General features: G+C 46.9%; 1 protein-coding gene across 1 annotated transcript in view; it reads right to left on the reverse strand.

The window, feature by feature from the left end:
* Positions 1 to 6,247: 6,247 nt before the first annotated feature.
* The window catches only part of POLRMT (RNA polymerase mitochondrial), a 29,455-nt gene continuing 16,402 nt past the window's right edge, over positions 6,248 to 19,300 (reverse strand). Inside the window, exons 14-21 of the mRNA XM_061601113.1 lie at positions 18,850 to 18,936; positions 17,325 to 17,438; positions 14,129 to 14,181; positions 13,372 to 13,470; positions 12,256 to 12,328; positions 11,645 to 11,736; positions 10,367 to 10,440; positions 6,248 to 6,961 (exon numbers count right to left, since the gene is read on the reverse strand). Of these exons, the coding sequence (XP_061457097.1) occupies positions 6,912 to 6,961; positions 10,367 to 10,440; positions 11,645 to 11,736; positions 12,256 to 12,328; positions 13,372 to 13,470; positions 14,129 to 14,181; positions 17,325 to 17,438; positions 18,850 to 18,936 (642 nt within the window). The 3' untranslated portion in view covers positions 6,248 to 6,911. The remainder of the gene's footprint in view (positions 6,962 to 10,366; positions 10,441 to 11,644; positions 11,737 to 12,255; positions 12,329 to 13,371; positions 13,471 to 14,128; positions 14,182 to 17,324; positions 17,439 to 18,849; positions 18,937 to 19,300) is intronic.

The following is a 19,300-nucleotide window of genomic DNA, read 5'->3' on the forward strand; positions in this document are numbered from 1 at the left end:
GGGAGAACAGGAAGAATAAATGGAAAGGAGGAAAAAGGGAGGAGACCGCTGGGGCAGAAGAAAAGGAGGAAGGTCAAAAGTGCAGGGGGATAGAAGGAAGAACAATGGCTAAGGGGGAGAGAAGGGAAGGAAATACAAGGGAGGGTAAAGCTTAATAGAAAGTAGAAAAGGAAGGTCTTAAGCCGGAGGGAGGGGAAAGAAGGAATGTCAAGAGCAGGGTCTTTTGAAGAAATTCTTTTTGGTAAGCACATCTACCCGGAGAAAAGGGGCAGAAATAAGGAAAACATTTTTCCCCCTTACAACGTGTGGCCTGATGGCCTTGCAATACATGAGTAGGTTGTACTAAATGCAACAAAGAGGCATCATAAGTACCCCCCTTTTAAATTAAAGACTAACTGTTTTTTTCTGGCATAAGCCAGTGTTTGCCAGGCTGGTCCCTCCAAATGCGTTGGACTACAACTCCCATCCGCCCCAGTGCCATCATACCCGGGGGACGACGACGATGGGAGCTGTAGTCAAAATCGTTCGGAGACTGCCAGTTTGGCAAAGGCTGGTGGGTTCCAGCCCGCTTCGTCAGAAATCTTAGTCGGCAGGTATCTATAAAGGGGAAAATGGTAACCGTGTGAGCTGAATGGCAATGAGACGCAAGGACTACAGTCGGTGATCATTAGAGCTTACGTGTGCGTTAAATAGGCAGACCGGTGACAATTTACAGAGTATAACGTAAGAGCATCAGAAGAGACCTGCTGGATCTACTGCGTGCGTGAAGGAGGCCTTTCTTTTGTCTGAAAGCTTCCGACATTCGGTTTCATTGGACAGCCCCCAGTTCTGGCGTTAGGCAAGAGGGAGAAAAACTTTGCAGAAGACGATTGCATTAACGGCTGGTATTGTATCGGCGCGGGCAAAGAAACAGTCCTAGATAGCACAGATTATCCTGGCATTGGGCCGCCTTAATTTGCCGAGAACAAATGTATTCAGCGTCAGATCAAATGCTGGCCCCCCAACTTGGATGGCTTTGAAAGGGGGTTAGATACGTTCCTGGAGGACATGAGGCTATACGTGGCTACTAGCCACAATGGCTATATTCTACCTGCACTCTGGAAATCGTAGGAGGAGAGAATTGCTCTTCTGCTCAGCTCCTGATGTTCTTAGGTGAAGGTCCCGTCCTTATCCTCAAAGATGCTTTGATTGCCTCTCTGGGATACGGACGCAGCTAATGTCACCCAGAAATGTCCATGTCGGCCCAATGGCTTCCCCACGGTCACATTTCACCACCGGAGCAGCTTCTAATTTAGATTGCAAGTCTCAAGGAAGCCGGCGAAATGTTATTAGTGTCACAACCCATAATACTCAGGTCCCAGGATGTACATCAGCCTTGTTTCAAATGCAAATGCGTGAGGCTGTTTTTTTTGTTTTTAAAGGGAATAAAATCCAGCTTGGGCAGGTGAAATGATTGCGTCTTCTAGGGAACATGCAGCATCATTAGGGCTGGTTGCTTATATTGCATTTTAGATGCAGTGCATGTTTTGACGTTGCTCTCCTCCTTAGACCAGCCCTGTGAGGCAAACTGTTCTTTATTCTTTGGCTTGGACTCCCATTTTGCAGATAGCATAACTGATGGGAAGGTGACTCGTCAAAGGCTATCTGGTGAATCTGTGCCAGAGGGAGAGGTTGAGATGTTTCCCCAGTTCACATCTTTAACAAAGTGGAGTCCGTGTTCTGAAATCAGTGGGATACTGCTTAGCAACTTCCATCAAGCTGGTGTCCTCTGGTTATTTTGGATTACCTCATTATTTTGGAGTACCTCATAGGGATGGCAAAATGGTTGTGTGTGATCTTGAGGGGGGAGCTGGATTTTTAAAAAATCTAATAACCAAATAGAGCTGAAATGAATTTGAAAGCCCAAAAGTCTGTGTTTCCTGGGTGGATTGAACCTCCTGCAATCCATTGGCAAGAACCACGTTATTGCACTATTAACATAACCTGCTTTGCAGGGTTGTTGTGAAAATTAAAAAGGGTGCAAGGGGAGGGCACACAGCCTTGATATCCCAGAAGGAAAGGAAAGGCTTGAAATATATTGTAGACCACAAAGGATTATCAATAACTCGGTACAGTCATTAACCAAAATGGAGACAATAGTCAAAAAATAAGAAGGCTAGGACTGGGGAGGGCAGCTATGATAGAACTAGAAAAGGTCCTCAAATGCAAAGAAGTATCACTGAACACCAAAGTCAGGATCATTCAGACCATGGTATTCCCAATCTCTATATATGGATGTGAGAGTTAGACAGTGAAAAAGGCGTATAAGAGAAAAATCAACTCATTTGAAATGTGGTGTTGGAGGACAGCTTTGCGCATACCATGGACTGCGAAAAAGACAAATAATTGGGTGTCGGGACAAATTAAACCAGAACTATCACTAGAAGCTAAAATGATGAAACTGAGGTTATCATACTTTGGACACGTCATGAGAAGACATGATTCACTAGAAAAGACAATAATGCTGGGAAAAACAGAAGGGAGTAGAAAAAGAGGAAGACCAAACAAGAGATGGATTGAATCCATAAAGGAAGCCACAGACCTGAACTTACAAGATCTGAATAGGGTGGTTCACAACAGATGCTGTTGGAGCTCACTGATTCATAGGGTCACCATAAGTTGTAATCGACTTGAAGGTACATAGCAACAACAATAATCCTCTCATAGAATATCAGGGCAATCTAAAAACATTTAAAAATGCCACAACAACACAAATCATCATCCCAGTGACTGGCCAAGTAAACATCTGTTGGCATAAGAAAGTCTTCAGGAGACTCCTGGAAGTCAGAAGCAAGGATGCCTTCACCAAATCTCTGCTGGAAGAGTCTTCCACAGCAGGGGACCAGTGACACTAAATGCCTGACTTGTGGCTGAGAGACAAAGCAATGGCCTCCCTGGGGAAAAAACAAACTCTTCAGGGGAGGCCCCGCTGTGTCATTCTTCACCACCAGAGTGAAGGGCCACGGCTCAGTGGTCAAGTGCCTTCCTTGCTTGCAGAGCGTCCCACGTTCAATCGCCCAGTGGCATCCCCAGGAAGGTCCGTGGGAGTCTCCCTGACTGAAACCTTGGAGAGCATCTGCCAGTCAGTGCGGACAATACTGAGCTAGCTGGAGCAAAGGTGTGACTTGGTAGAAAGCGTCGTCAAGGGCCCATCAAATAGCTGCTAAGTGGAACAGGATCGATGCTTTTTTAATCTTCATTTTTGCAGTTTGAGTTGGAATCGACTTGAAGGCCGTCCATTTCCATTTTTTTAAAAAAATGTTGCAATGGTTGCCACTTGCCGTTCCAGGACACAAATGCTTTAATTCAAAAGTAAGCAAGCCCACCCCCTCCCACTCTGTTCCTCAGTCACGTCGCAGCGTGACAGAATGTTAGCAAATGACGTAGCGAGAGGGTGATGTAGATGTTAGGAGGCCAAATCAAGTGAAAAGATTCAAATAAATGGCTTTTCGGCCTTTTGCAAAAAAAGGGGGGGGAAGGACAAAACGATAGAGGCAAAGCTGGAGTGTTGCAGCGGTTAAAAAATGCATTGAAAACCTACTAATTATAGCACAAGTAATACCCTCCCGCAGTAACATTCCAGATAACTAATTACCATGTCCCTTAAGCAGGCTGTGTTCTAATTTTAGCCACTACTGCAAAGTAAGATACCTCTGCTTCTTGTCATCGAAGCATCCTTATCTCGTAACAGGTAGGGAGACTTTTGTGTGTCATGGAAAGAACTTTAGAGCCCTTACTGGAGCAGGCCGGCGGGGGCCAAACTAGTCCAGCCTCCTGTTCTCACAGTGGCCAACCCGATGCCCATTACAGGAAGCCCAAAAGCAGGACCTGAGTGCACGAGCAACTCTCCCCTCCTGCGTTTTCCAGCAACTGGTATTCAGAGGTAGACTTATTTATTTATTTATTTATTTAATTACATTTCTAGACCGCCCTATAGCAGAAAGCTCTCAGGGCGGTGTACAACAAATAAAATCACAATTAAAATATGAGCAAGTGTGGAAAAATATATATATATAGTACAATTATAAAACATTAATAAAATTGCCATTGAGATTTATAAATTAAGATCATATTAAATTTAGAATGTTAAATTTAAAATATTTAAAAATTTACAAAATTTAAAAAGCCTGGGCGAAAAGGTAAGTTTTTACCTGGCGCCGAAAAGATAACAGAGAAGGCGCCAGGCGTATCTCGTCTGGGAGGGCATTCCATAGTTCGGGGGCCACCACCGAGAAGGCCCTAGATCTAGTTGTTGATCTCCGGGCCTCTTTATGGGTTGGGACCCGGAGAAGGGCCTTCGACGTCGAGCGTAGTGAACGGGTAGGTACATAGCGAGAGAGGCACTCCATCAGGTATTGCGGTCCGATGCCGTTTAGGGCTTTATAGGTAAGAACCAACACTTTGAATCTGGCCCGGAAACATATCGGTAGCCAGTGCAGCTGCGCCAGGACAGGTGTTATATGGTCAAATTTCTTTGTCCCAGTGAGAACTCTGGCCGCAGCATTTTGCACTAGCTGAAGTTTCCGAACCGTCTTCATAGGTAGCCCCACGTAGAGTGCATTACAGTAGTCCAATCTAGAGGTTACCATAGCATGGATAACTGAGGCAAGATGCTCCTTGCTCAGATAGGGTCGTAGTTGGGCTACCAGCCGGAGCTGGTAGAATGCATTCCGTGCCACCGAGGCTACCTGAGCCTCAAGTGACAGGAGCGGATCTAATAAGACCCCCAAACTACGTACCTGTTCCTTTAGGGGGAGTGTAACCCCATCTAGGACAGGTCGAACGTCAACCATCTGGGCAGAGGGTCCACCCACCAACAGCATCTCAGTCTTGTTAGGATTGAGACTTTCCCTGAACATGGAGGTTCTTCTATCACAATAGGCTTCCATAAGAAGAGCCTTGCTGCATCAGGCCAACGGGGGCCCATAGAGTTCAGCCTCCCGTCCTCACAGTGGCTAACCTGATGCGCATTACGGGAAGCCCACCTGAGCGCGAGAGCAACTCTTCCGCTCCTGCGGTTTCTAGCAACTGGCATTCAGAAGCATCCTGCCTCCTCCGACGTTGGGGCTAGTAGCCGTTGGGGCTAGTAGCCGTTGGGGCTAGTAGCCGCTGATAGCCTTATCCGTGAATTTATCGAATTCTCTTTTAAAGTCCTGCAGGTTGGTTGCCGTTGCTGCCTCCTGAGAGTGAATCTCGCAGTTTAACAACTCTGTGCTGTGTGAAGTCCTTTCTTTTGTCTGTCCTGAATCTTCCAATGTTCAGCTTCATCGGACGTCCCCGGGTTCTGGTGTTATGAGCGAGAAAAACTTTTCTCTATCCACTTTTTCCACGCTGTGCATAATTTTGTAGACTTCTGTCGTGTTGCCTCTGAATCACATTTTCTCTGAACTAAAAAGCCCCAAATGTTGCAACCTTTCCTCGTAAAGTAGATGCTCCATCCCCTTGAGATCAGTTTGGCTGCTCTTTTGTAACCCTTTTCGAGGTCCACAATATCCTTTTTTAGGTGAGGCAGCCAGAACATACACAGTTGTCCAAGTGCAGTCACACTCTGTGTAAGGCAGCTTCTGATGTTCTTACTTAAACCAGCCCTTTATTGAGAACGATGAGGACTGGAATCTTGCTTTGGTTTTTAGACAAAGCGCCATAGCTCAGTGGTAGAACATGTATTTTTGCATTCAGAAGATCTCAGGATCATTCCTCAGCATCTCCAGTTTAAAAAGGACCAGGCAGCATGCAGCATGCCTCTCTCTACTAAATAAGCTGGAGAGCCACTGTCAGTTATGGGGCATTAAAGGAAGATGAGGAGATCGCAGAGAAGCTGAATTAATTCTTTGTACTTGTCTTCACAGCAGCAGATGTAAGGCAGTTACCCGTGCCTAGAGAGCCTGTTTTGGGCACATTTCCTGCCTGGAGGAAGGCAGTCTCACAGCAGCAACTCATTCAGAGGTTCAACAGGCAGGGACCCTTGAGGACGCCACATCACCAGCTGGGGAGTCCTATTACACTCTGCCCAGAGATGTGACAGAACCCACAACCCCGCCAGCAGGGCCTGAATGGGAGACAAGGCCCGAGCAGAGACTCGTTGTAGAGACCCTGCGGGCAACCTCCTGTCTCAGTGGGTGGGTGCTTTGGCCTCCCCTAAGAGCCTTTATTAAATTTATTCCTCGCAGTACGCAGATCAGACATTCCCAACGCAAGAGGCAAGGCAGAGATTTCTTAACGCTTTTTATTTATTTACTGGCATTTAGAAAACAGTTCTCCCTGTGTGTCGAAGCAGCCTCCCTGGATGACTCTGCTTGAACAAAACTGAAAAACGTTCCCCAATAACTAAGTGCAGAGACAAAAACATCCCCACAGGGGGAAGCTCCGGGCTCAATCCGCACTTAACAGTAGGTTCTTGAGCGCACTTTGCTATCTCGGGCAGTTTAGCAAAAGGGAGGTTCCCAGTGTTTGGTAACACACACACCCCTTGAGATCCATGCCATCGGTTACTTGTTGATGGCACTCCCGGCAGGGGCCAGGCCTTGCTGAGCAGCGGTGGCTGTTTCCCATTAGGACAGCGGGGCGGAAAGCAGAGTGCCTGATGGTATATGCAGCCAGAGCCAATGACAAGCAGAGCTGCCCCCCGATTGGCTCTTAAGGTGGAGGCTGGCTGAGTGCAGACTGTCGTTGGTGGGGCAGCACCACCTTACGCCCTAATGAGTTCTGAACGTGTTCCCCTGGGGAGCACACAGGAAGATGCAATGGAGAGCCTCCAGTTCTATGGGGCAAGACAGAGCTCTCCCCTCGTTTCTACCCCGGAGGTAGCAAAGGCCGGCCCAAACACAGATGGCGGAGACAGGCTCCTCAGGAAGAGCTTCCGACGCACACGGTCAGCTGAAGAAGTAGGTGGATTCCTTCACCTTCTCAAGGTCAAAGTCTCCTGGAAGGAAAGAGAGAAACAGCAAGAGAGCTAAGGAGACAGCGGGTTGCTCACTCGGAAGACCAAGACGCACAGAGAGAAGGGAAGGGTCGTAAACTCGCTAGCGGAGGGCCTGTTTTGCAGGCAGGAGTTCCCACGTTCGGTTCCTCGCATTTCCAGGTAGAGCTCTGGGAAAGACACATCTCTAAAACCCCGGAGAGCCACTGTCGTTCACGGAAGAAAATCCTGAGCAAGGTAAACTATTGCCCATTGGGGCTGTGTTGCACGTTCCTATTTAAAATCAGCCCTTTATTCAAAATCATGAGGACCAGGATCTTAGCTGATTCCAAATAACCAAATGTTATTGGGGCTGTTTTTTAAAAACAGATGAACAAACTGACCCAGGCCCCACGTCCATCGTACATTTTGACACACTTTAAACAGTTGTGGCTTCCCCCGAAGAATGCTGGGAAGTGTAGTTTGTTCAGGGAGCCAAAAGATGGAGGATCAGGCTAATGGCTCCTGGTCATGACGGCTGTGCTCGGCCACCACAGTCAGAGGCAGGATGCTTCTGAAAACCAGTTGCCAGTAGCCACAGGAGGGGAGAGTGCTCTTGTAGTCAGGCCCTGCTTGCGGGCGTCCCATAATGGGCATCTGGCTGGCCACCATGAGAACGAGAAGCTGCACTAGACAGGCCCACAAGCTCTTCTTATGCTCTTAGGATGTTATAAGACCCCTAATTCTTCTCATGGAGGGACAATTCCCGCAGCGGTTTAAACACTCAATCTCCCTTTCCCAGGAAACTCTGGGAGCGGTAGATCTGGGAGGGGAATAGGGGTCTCCTAAAAACTCCCAGCACCTAACAAACTACGGTTCCCGGGATTTTTTGGGGGGAGGAGGAAGAATGCTTGTTAGAATGCTTTTTCTTTCTTTTTTGTAAATTGCTTTGTTGATCTACATTTGCCACCCTGGGCTCCTTCAGAAGGAAGGGCGGGATATCAAATCATCATCATCATCAACAGCAACAACACAGCAGCAACAACAGCAGCAGCAACAACAGCAGCAACAACAACAGCAGCAACAACAGCAACAACAATGCTTTACATGTACAGTAGAGATGGGCCCACAATATATATCTTTGGCCTGGAAGAGAAAGCATCTTCTCAGCTTCAACCCAGGAGGGTGGGTAGGGGCGGATTCCAGAGAAACTGGGCAGCCAGCCAGCCAGCCATGGATCCCCCCAGGAGGGTTTGTGTTTGACTGCAGGGATGCTACAGGGCACAGCAACAGGACAGGCTGGGGACATGGGTGGAGGGAGGTAGATTCTGCCTTTGAAACCAAACGCAGGCTGCTGCTCTCTGCCTCGAGAGCGACAGATCCTGGGCCGGGAGGGGTCCTTGGCTAGCCTCCAGAGAAAGGTTTTAGCACATGCTTAGCCACAGCTGGGCGAAACAGGGCCAGAAGGTTCTGTCTAAAGCAGGGATCCGTCCAGATACTAATTGTACTTGGAGCTAAGCTAAGAGCCCAGGTGTATTTTGAACAGCTCTTGCGAATCAGTGGCAGAGCACCAGCTTTGCATGCAGAAGTTCAATCCCAAAAGGCATCTCTAGGTAGGGCTGTGGGAGACTCCCCTGCCTGAAACCCTGGAGAGCTGCTGCCAGTCAGTGTAGACAGTACTGAACTAGATGGGCCAACGGTTACTTGATTATAAAGCGTCTTCTTGTGTTCCTATTTAAATCAGCCCTTTATTCAGGCCATGAGGACTGGATCCTTGCTTTTCTTTTTAAGGGAAGGACCATTGCTCACTGGTAAGAACATCTGCTTTGCATGCAAGAAAGGTCCCAGTTTCAATCCTCGGCATCTCCAACTAGGGCTGGGAGAGACCCCCATTTGATACTCTGCCAGTCAGTGCAGACAGTATTGAGCTAGATGGACCAATGGTCTTGACTTGGTTGAAGGCAGTTCTCTGTACGTGTTGGATCAGTTCACAAACCGAGACCCTTTGGGAACGCATGCCCTGTTCCTCATAGATCAGCCGGGGAAGACTTGCCCTGCCTTCCCTCATTTGCAGAAGTGAAATCTATGGCAGGGAGAAGGAGAAGTAACTCGCCTTTTCTCATAGCATCCCACACTTCGGAACTCCTTGCTCAAGGAAATCAGCCAGATCCTTCTCCCTTGCAAATAAACACCCACAATTTCTTTGCTTGGAGAGGTGTATCTGCACGGAGGCCTCACTCCGGCCCGATCTGCACTATGTGTAGAACTCTTACACCGCTTTAAACAAGTCACAGCTGCTTCCCCCAAAGAATCCTGGGAACTGCAGTTTGGTTCAGGGTGCTGAGTGTTGTTAGGGGACCCCTTAGTCCCCTCACAGAGTGACAAATCCCAGAGTTCCCTGGGAAGATGGACCGATCCACTCTAGGGCCACCTGCTTTTTGAAGCTAAAAAGCTGGTCCTTCATGGACCTGCAGAAGCCCTTGCAGGCAAGCAAGCCCAGGTGTCCCCTGTTCAAATCTCACCTGAACCGTGAAACCATTGGGAGTGTGTGGGTGGAAACGTGGTGATTTTGCCTCTGCAAAACTGGGGATGATCACGGTGGCTTAGCCTTTCTGGATCATGAAAGGGCCACGGAGAGGGGTCCAGCCCCCTTAAACTGCAACACAAAGGCTAAGGACTATTATTATTCTGAGTTGCAAACCTTGAGGTTTGCAGGGAAGGAGAGGCAAGCAGAATCCAGGGCTCAGAAAGGGCGCCTTCAGCTTTACGTTAATTGGCTCTTGCCTGGATGCAGGCAATTAAGCAAGCCAGCCGTGATACCTCTGTTGTTACCAACAAACAGAAAGAGAGTCCGTCGGGAGAGGAGAGCAGCCAAAATGAACAGGCTTAAAAGATAAGATTAGGAGGAGCTAGGAGACGGCTAGGAACGGAAGTGATGAGGCAACGGGAGGAGAATACGAAAGACACATAGGTTGTGTTTCGTAGGAACCCAGAAAGCAACCTTTATACTGAGTCAGGCCATTGGTCCATCTAGCTCAGTACTGTCCACCCTGACTGGCAACAGCTCTCTGGGGTTTCAGACAAGGGACACTGCCAGCCTCACCTGCAGATGCCGCTGGGGGATTGAACCCAGGGCCTTCTGCGTGCAAGGCTGGAGGCTCTGCCACTGAGCTACAGCCCTTCCTTGAAAAACAGAGTTAAGGTTCTCGTCCTCATGGTTATGAATAAAAAAGGGTCGACTTAAATAGGAAACTATCTTATGCAGAGCCAGGCCATCGGTCAGTCTAGCTCAGGACTGTCTATACTCCGTTTGGACAATAAAGAGCCTGGGTGCCGAGATTGGCCCGGGTGGGCGGGTGAGGATCAGCTGACAGAATGCTCAGCACCCCCCCCCCCCAAAAAAACCCTCAATATGCTGCATGTACATACCTCTCTTAGGCACACTAGAGAGGAGCCGAACCAGTCTCTTGTAGTCATCCGTCTTCTGCTTCTTCCACTCAACCCTAGAAAAAGTGGGTTTTCTTGTTTAGAAGTCACCCAATGAAGAATTAAACATGTATACCAAAGAACATCAACAAAACAAAACACCCCTCTTTGGTCCTCCAGGGTCCACCACAGTTTCTCTCAGACGAAATCAATATCATCAGCATCATTTTATGTACATCCCACTTAATGGCAAAAAATAGGCTTCTAAATGGCTTACCAGCCTTTCCCAACCTTTGGGTCCCCAGATGTTGCTGGACTACAATTCCCATCATTCCTGACCATTGGCCACACTAGCTGGGGCTGATGGGAGTTATAGTTCAGCAACCTCTGGGCACCCGAAGATTGGGAAAGGGTGGTTTACGATATAGAACATCCATAATTAGATGCAACCCTCCAGGCCACTTTATATGGCTGTCAATCCTTTCTAGCCAATATTTCTATGCAAATACCAATTAATAACCTTAACAGAAATTAGGATTGATCTAATTACTTGACTTGCACTGCAGCTCTATCGAAAAACAGATTACGGCTGCAATCCTAACGCCACTTACCTGGGAGTAAGACCAGCTGAACTTAACTCGCTTCTGAGTAGACATGGTTCGGATTGTAGCCTAAGGCTACAAATCGTAGATATATACGCCCCGACTGAACTCAGTGGAGCTTACTTCAGAGCAGTGGAACTCCCCTCCTCTTCAAATCTGCTCTGGAGGGCTGGAGGAACCCCCAGAACAGATTCAGGGGGTGCACAAGGGCCGGAGGGGGGAAGTTCCGTTGCGCAAGCATAATCCATGTACTAACGGAGTGAGGGAGTCAGCACTACTCTGGATACAAGCCTGCATCTGTATCGGATCTGTAATTATGTTTACATATGAAAGTGTTTTTTAAAAAAAGGTATATATGTTAGCTATATAGTGTGTGTATGTGTGTATATATATGTCATTGTTGTTACGTGTCTTCAAGTCGATTATGACGTATGGCGATCCTATGAATCCTATGTTATATAGTTTTATACATGAATGTTTTGCAACTGGTATATATATATATATATTCTATATACATGTTATATAGTTTTATATATGAAACGACTGAATCATTTGTAATGCTGATGCTTTTTTTAATTTTATTTTGAAATCGCTTCAAGATATTTTAATGGGAAAAGATTCATAAATGGAAATAAATATTTAAAAGCGGGGGGGGGGGGGAAGGCAATGCGTCACTCACGGGACATTGTGACAGTATTTCTGTAGCATGAACTTTGACAGCTTCTCCAGGATGGGATAGTTATGAAGCTCAACAAACTGGTCACGGCAGACCTGGAGTACAGAGAAACCATCGTCAACTGGGCTGTGAGTGTAGGCAACTTCAGAACCCAGCCCCGTTCATAATGGGTTAGGGTGGCCATTCAGATAACCGGGCCCCAGACTGTGTGGGTCAAACATTATTATTTATTAAACGTATATCCCCGCCCTGAGATCCTTTGGTTTTCCAGGGCAGCCAATGAAACAATAACAAAACAAGTCAAAAGCATTCTATGAGCAATTAAAAACATTCTTTAAAAAAGTTCCATTTGAAACATTCTAAAAACAGCTGCGGATAAACACATTCTAAAACAACTGCAAATGAAAACATTCTTCTTCTTGGTAAGGAACAGTCCCCTTCAGCCATCCAACGCCTGGGTAGCCAGGAAGGTTTTCAGAGCCCTCCTGGAAGTCAATCGTGTCGGGAGACAGACACGCCTCACTGGGTGCGGGCATTAAACAAACGGGGAGCCACCGCTGTGAAGGCCCTTGCAAGCTGGGTCAGGGAACGGTCTGGTGGGGAGACAGTCTTACCCGATTCATTTCGTCGACCGTGAGCGCGTGAGTCCAGTAGCAATCGTGGACAGAGACGAAAGTCAGCCCCTGCCTACGAAACACAGAAACAGGGTAAGTCAGGCTCTCAGGCCCTCTAACTAACCTTCAGTGCATTCAGTGGGGAGTTGACTACCTAGGTGAGGAGCAGGGAAACCTTTCTCCAGCCCGAGGGCCGCATTCCCTTCTGGGCAAAACCTTCCGGGGGGCCACATGCCAGCGGCAGACGGGAGGGAAAAGTGGGCGGAGCAATGAATGTACATTTGGCCCCTGTGAGGAGGAAGAGGAGGAGGAGAAGGCAGGCAAAAGCAACGTCAGAGCCTGCCTTCAGCCAGATTGCCCCTCCGCGCGCCCCTCCCCAGGGGGCCAACCTTACATTTTATAGCGTTTTCGGTATTTTAAAAACTGTAAAACCCCTCGAGTTCCTTGCTAGAGAGGCACTCAGTCAATAAATGCAATCAATCAATAAGAAATAAAATTTACCTTTGCACATTAAGGTTGTTTCTATATACCCCCCCCAATCATCCATTCAGGCATGCAAGAAGCCTTATCAGAGTTCAAGGGCACAGCTGGCCAGGGGAAAATAATCAAGGAAAGGTGCAAAGCAGGGCTGGAGAGGGGTGTGCCCTGGAGAGAGAGTCCCAAGGGCCAGACAGGGAGAGCTCGAGGGCTGCATTGTTATACCACAATGATGTCTTGACATGAGTTTGGCAAGGATATGGGCTTATTCTTCATGTTCCCGTGCTATATATTGTCGTTACTTTTATTTATTTTATTTAAAATATTTCTATCCCGCCCTTCTACCCTATAATAATCGGGCACTCAGGGCGGCTTACAAAAATAAAATCAAACACGTACATAATAAATCGGCCGCTATCATTGACACGGCGGTGAAACTTGCTTTGCGTTTTGCTTTCCCTCCTGGCTGCTTCGAGGTGTGGCTCATTCAGGAGAAAGGCAGCGTACCCCTCCGTTTTTAGGCGCCCGCGAGAGGGACTGGCTCTGGCGTCCCGCGTCGCCACACCAGCCCGAACGGCGCGGCGGAGGCAAGCGATCCCTGGTCAGAACAAAAACATCCTGCGCCCGCCTTCTCTTTACCTGTGGCAGTGCAGAGCTGTCAGCATCATGTGGCTGGAATCCAAGGAATGGATGAAGTTGGGAGGGAAGGCGTTCTTCTGCTTCACTGTGTTGGGTTTCCTGCCGGAAATGAAAGGGGTGTCTTAGGAGATGGTGACCACCAGCCTCGGAACCGGGACAGGCAGGGTCGCGCCCCAGGTCCAGCTGATTCAGGAGCTATTGGGACACACAGGAATGACCTTACAGAGCTCCTTGCGAGGGTGGGACATATGTGCGTGTCCCAGCAGGTATCATCTTTGGAAGAAGAGGCATTCCCCCCACTTCACCTTAGAAGAGGCATCACCTCCTGTGTAAGAGTGAAGGGGGGGACATCTCTTCTAAGGCAGTGCTTGCTGGGACAAGCACAAATCACATCCTGCAGGACCAGACGGTGCTGACACATCAGTAGCAGCAGTAGTAGTGTCACTGTCATCATTTTTAACAATATACCCACTTGATTGTTAAAAAACTCTAAGCAGTTTACAAAAGACATCGAAATTATTGAGGAAGTTAAAAACAAGAAATAAAAACACTAATCAGTTTTATTATTTATTATTATTATTATTATTATTATTATTATTTGGTTTATATCCCGCCCTTCCTCTCAGCAGGAGCCCAGGGTGGCAAACAAAAGCACTAAACACACTTTAAAACATCATAAAAACAGACTTTGAAAGATGAAATGGACTGCCTTCCAGTCAGGCACTGTAAATTTAAATAAGAAAAACAAGATCCTCACTGGTTGGTATCGTGCTGCGACTTCAGAAAGACGCTCTGAATACTGCTGTTAATCTGGTTGCAGGGAAAGAAGAGAGGAAAAAGTCTGGGTTAAAGTTCAGCAGAGAACAGATCAGATCTTTATCCTGGCCTCTGACACCTGAGAAATGTGCTTTCAGGTCCCACCCTATTCCAGTGACTGTAATTTGCTTTAACTCTTTTTAATATTGAATTTTAGACTGTTTCAGTCTGCCCTGGGACTTGCTTGTGAAAGGCAGGTAATAAATAAATTTAATAACAAATCCAAAGCATCTCAAGAGCACCAGGTTGGAGAAGGCTTTGGGGTCTTTTTGTGAACAGGGAGAGCTAACATGCCACAAAACAGGGACCGATATTCCCAAGGACCTGGGAAGCTCTTCCCACACTGGAGCATTTTGATTGGCCACGTGTCATCAGACTCATCTCTGGTACCTTGAGAGCTAGGAACTTGCTTTGTTGCTATAAAAGGCAAACCTAGGTTCCCAGAGTTCAAATTCTGCATCACGCTTTGCATGAAAAAATACAGGGGGGGGGGAACTGGAGGACAGGGGGGTGACTGGGGGCACACAGACGCAGAAGAAAGTATAACCCAGCATATTTAACAAAAGGTATATATCAGTACTCAGGCGGCCGCTTTCAGCTGCAGACCTCGACAGGTTTCCACAGAGGTGATACGGCCGTCAGGTTGATATATACAGAGACAGTTTTGAACGCAACAGACAGAACTTCACCCAAGCTTGCTCTGGATCCCGACAAGGATCCCGTTAATCACTTAAAAATATATGCACAGAACTGTGACTAACAAAACAGAGGTTTTTATAGTATTACCAAAACGTTTCGGCTCCCGCCTTCATCAGCTGCTAACATATACGGGGGGGGGGGGGAAGAAGGTTTGATGTGCTCTGCCTTCTTCTGCCAGACATCCGTGAAGGCGGCTATCGGCTTGTTTTTCTTGGCAAGTGTCACCTTGACTCTCTGTTCTGCTGACTCACCCCCCTCTACTTGCTGAGTCACGCTTTTGCCACTGCAAAAAGCTGAGTCACTGCCCATTGTCCTTAGCCACTTGTATTCGGGCAGACGGCATGCACTCCTGTGCAGCCACTCACTGCCTGCTCCCCCGGTCCCCCATGGCTGCACGCAGCTGAAATCCTACCCCCAAAAGCTTTAATAACCCCTCCCCTTTTGGGGGGAGGAAGGAAACTATCCAAGTCAACGTGTGTGTGTGAGAGAGAGACTGTGAGACTGTGTGTGTGTGTGTGAGAGAGAGAAACTATGCACGAGAGAACGACAGAGTGAGTGTGTTAATGGGTATATGCGTGTGTGAGAGAGAGAAAGCGTGAAAGTGTGTGTAAACAAGAGTGAGTGTCTGTGAGACAGTGTGTGTGTGAGTGAGGGAGAGAGAGAATGACAGAGAGAATGAGTGAGTTTGTGAATGTGTGTGAGACGCTCCTCTCTCTCTCTCTCTCTCTCTCTCTCTCTCTCTCTCTCTCTCTCTCTCTCTCTCTCTATCTGAGAGAAAGAGAGAGTTTATCTATTTGCGTGCTTCAGACAATCCTGAAGCCAGCAGATGGGGCCCCTGCAAGGAAGCCAGCTAATTCAAGCCCAGAGTAGGTTCAGCAGAGGCAGGCATGTAATTGTGGGCAATCTGGAAGGAGGCTTCAGCCTCAGGGAAATGATTGTCAAACCTCCTAAACCAGCAGAGGAAGATGGGCGGGATACGGGGTGGGGGGGAGGCGGAAGAAGAGAAGGAGGCTGATTGCCAGCCCTGAGGAGCCCTTTGCAGGGGGCCTCTGCACACCCCAGGGGGCATGAGCCACGTGACCCTCCAGCCTGCCCAGACGCGTGGACTGACAGCTACAAATTGGCCATTAATGCGTTTCAGGGGAGAGAGACAGAGAGCAGAAAAAGAAAACCAGGTGCGGAACTGGTTCTCGAACAGCTCTGGGAGAGTGGAAAAAACCCAACGGGGTCATGACTGATAGCTAAATAGATAACAGATACCTTACAATCTTTCTACCCGAGGGACTCCTGCCCAGTTTTGGCTCAGTGGAATCAGGTTTATTAATTATTATTATTATATCTCGCCCTCCCTCCACAAGGAGCCCAGAGCCCATAATTTACAAAATTAAGTCAGTCATAAACCTCAATATACATAGCTAAAGGCCTTGACAATATTATAGAGTATATTAAATTATAAAAGACACAGGGACATAACGTTTCGCTCTCTCCCTGAGAACACTTGGGCCCCAACATGTTAGAATCACTTGGAAGAGAAGCTGATTTGCAGAGAGCTGCTGAGGGTGGTGGCGTTTGCTAGAGACCCAGGCTTGGATCGCAGCTCAGCCGCACAGTGCTCACTGGGAGAGGTAGGGCCAGCTGACCTCAGTCTTTCCTACCTCGCAGGGTTGTTGGGGGGCAGGAGAAAGGGAGAAAATGCGCTAGATCTCACCCAATGTTGACTTGACTTGCGTACACACACACACACCTTTTTAAGTCAGGTGTGGACCCTCCAGATGTTACTGAACTACAATCCCCATGAACCCGGCCACTGGCCATTCTTGCAACGGCTGATGGGCGTTGTAGTTCAACAACCTCTGGGGTGGGGGAGCAAAAGCTCCCCACACCTGTTTTAACTGGAGATCTTTATCTGCATCTCTATGAAAACTATTTTTTAACGTTCACATGCGGAACCGTTTTTAAAACGTATTGTTTCTGTATATAGAATCGTTCTGTATGCAGAACTATTTTCACACTGGTCTTTATACTTTTCTTGTTTTACACAACTGTGAACTTGCGGCTGCTTTATAACTGCATGTTGGATTGTCATAACCCACCCTGGGACCTTATGGTAAAGGGCAAGTAAGACATCAAATCAATAAATAACTATATTTGTGTTTCCCCTTTTGTTTATTGTTGCAAAATCAGTACAGGCTTTTTTTTAATGAAACAGATGGCTGGTGGAAGGAATTATGCAGAGGGGCAGACCTGTTTCTCAAGACCCCTTAAAGACATTTTTTACAATTATTGTGATGGCATGGAAAGCAAGCTTTTGTGGACCACAGTCATTGGATGCACAGAGTAAAGCCCACACAACCTCTCATTTCCCTCCCTCCAGCCTCACTGGGTGACGCAACACCCACCCACCCCTGAACAAAAAAATCACCCCACGCTCAGCTTACCGTTGTCACCTTCGAGCGATGGTAAGGTTGTATCACAGGCATCCCTAGAGGTGTAACCCACTCCACTGTCCGCCCGGACATCGCAATGAGCCGGGCACTTTCTGTCAGCCAGCTCTGCAGGGGAAAAGGCAGCAATGAAGATAGGATGGAGGGTATTGAAGTTAAAAAAAAAGAGAGAGAGGAAAAAAAAGATTGCCATCATAACGGACCGTGTTTGTGGGGGGATTGTGTTGGTGTGTGGTGCAGGGAGAAGAGACGCTGAACGAGATGAGACACTGGCCTGAACCATCAGGTCCTTCTTGACCACATCCACACCATAGATTTAATTCCACTTTAAACAGTCACGGCTTCTGGGAGAATCCTGGGAACTCTCCCTGGGAATCCTGGGAAATGTAGTTTGCGAAGGGTGCTGAGGGTTGTTAGGCGACCCCTATTCCTACTCACAGAGCTACAATTCCCAGAGTTCCCTGGGAAGAGGGGCTACCTGTTGACCCATTCTGGCCACTGTAGGCCTGCAAGGGGAACACGAATCTCCTCTCAGCACTCTTCCCAAATGACCCTTCCGAGGATTCTTTGGGGGAAGTCACGACTGTCCAATTTGGCCTTCACCTCCTTACGGAATACCAGTGGTATTCAGTTGCGCATAGGGAGACGAAGGCACATCTATCCAGCAAAGGAAAGTCTATGCTGAAGACTGAAAATCTTACAAGCAGACTCTATGCATACGTTCTGGGGCTGTCCCATTATTTATCTATCTATTTGCCATTTGTGAATCGCTTCCTATTTTATTTATCATTAAAAAACAATTGCAAATCTAAACGCAGTTAAGACAACTGCAGATCTAGAGACGGTTGAAAACCATTACATAAAAAAAAATAGTTACATATAGAAAAACAATTTCATATCCAACAGAGATGCTGATTGGCACAAAAATCTCCAGTTAGAAGGCTTGTTGAAAAAGGAATGTCTTCCACAAATCCTGTTAAGCCTATAGACAAGGCATCTGTCTCATATGTCATAGATCCAATAATTAAAACATTGTGGACATTAATTTGGGATAAAATAGAGGAAATGACTGGATATTTACTAGCATTTGAATCAAATATTATTATTATTATTATTAACATTATTATTATTAGAATATCTAAAAAGGTCATTGTTAAATGATGGCTTGGAAGTAGTAACAAATCTCTGCAAAAACAATTTTTTTAAAAAGGACTTTTGATTTCAGAATGGCTACAATACAGATGACCATAACAATGGATAAGTAAACTTGCTATCAATGATCAGCCAAATAAGTTTTTTAGGACAATGGGCTTTATTTATCATGTAACGGAGTGATCGATTTCAAGAGAACATACAACTGTACAATACTTTTGTCCTATTGTGTGGGAATATTTCTTTTTATTCATTTATATGCATACGTATATTTGCTTGAAATATCTTATTAAAAAATAATATTTTTTCTCTCCCCCCAACCCCAGTGTTAGCAAAGGACGGAAGAAACGTTTGGCAAATAATTTACCTGGATTTCTCGAGTCCCTGAGAACATTTCCTTGAGGCTGTTGAAGACCTGTTGGACAAGATAGCGAGAAGCTTCCCAGATATGCTCCTAGATGGAGGGAAAGCGAGATGGACATACTCAAGATTATTATTAATTAGATTCATTAGCTGCTGAAGGTCTCCAAGCAACTTACAACACTGCTAAAACCCAAACTAAATATATCACGCTATAAAAACAAAACAATACAACAACCACACAGCCACAGAAGTGGCCAGACCAGTGTGGAATAAAGTGGAACTGTCTCCTCCTGCGACTATGGGAACGATAGTTCTAGACATGCAGCCTAAAAATCGTATTAGCTTCTTTCGCAGCCGCACCACGCTGCTGGCTCACATTCCGCTTGCAATCAGCTACAACCCCCAGATCCTTTTTACATGTACTGCTAACAAGTCCAGCCAGAAAAGGGGCCATG

This window comes from Rhineura floridana, chromosome 18 (genome assembly GCF_030035675.1).
Source record: "Rhineura floridana isolate rRhiFlo1 chromosome 18, rRhiFlo1.hap2, whole genome shotgun sequence".
In the NCBI taxonomy this organism is placed as follows: domain Eukaryota; kingdom Metazoa; phylum Chordata; class Lepidosauria; order Squamata; family Rhineuridae; genus Rhineura; species Rhineura floridana.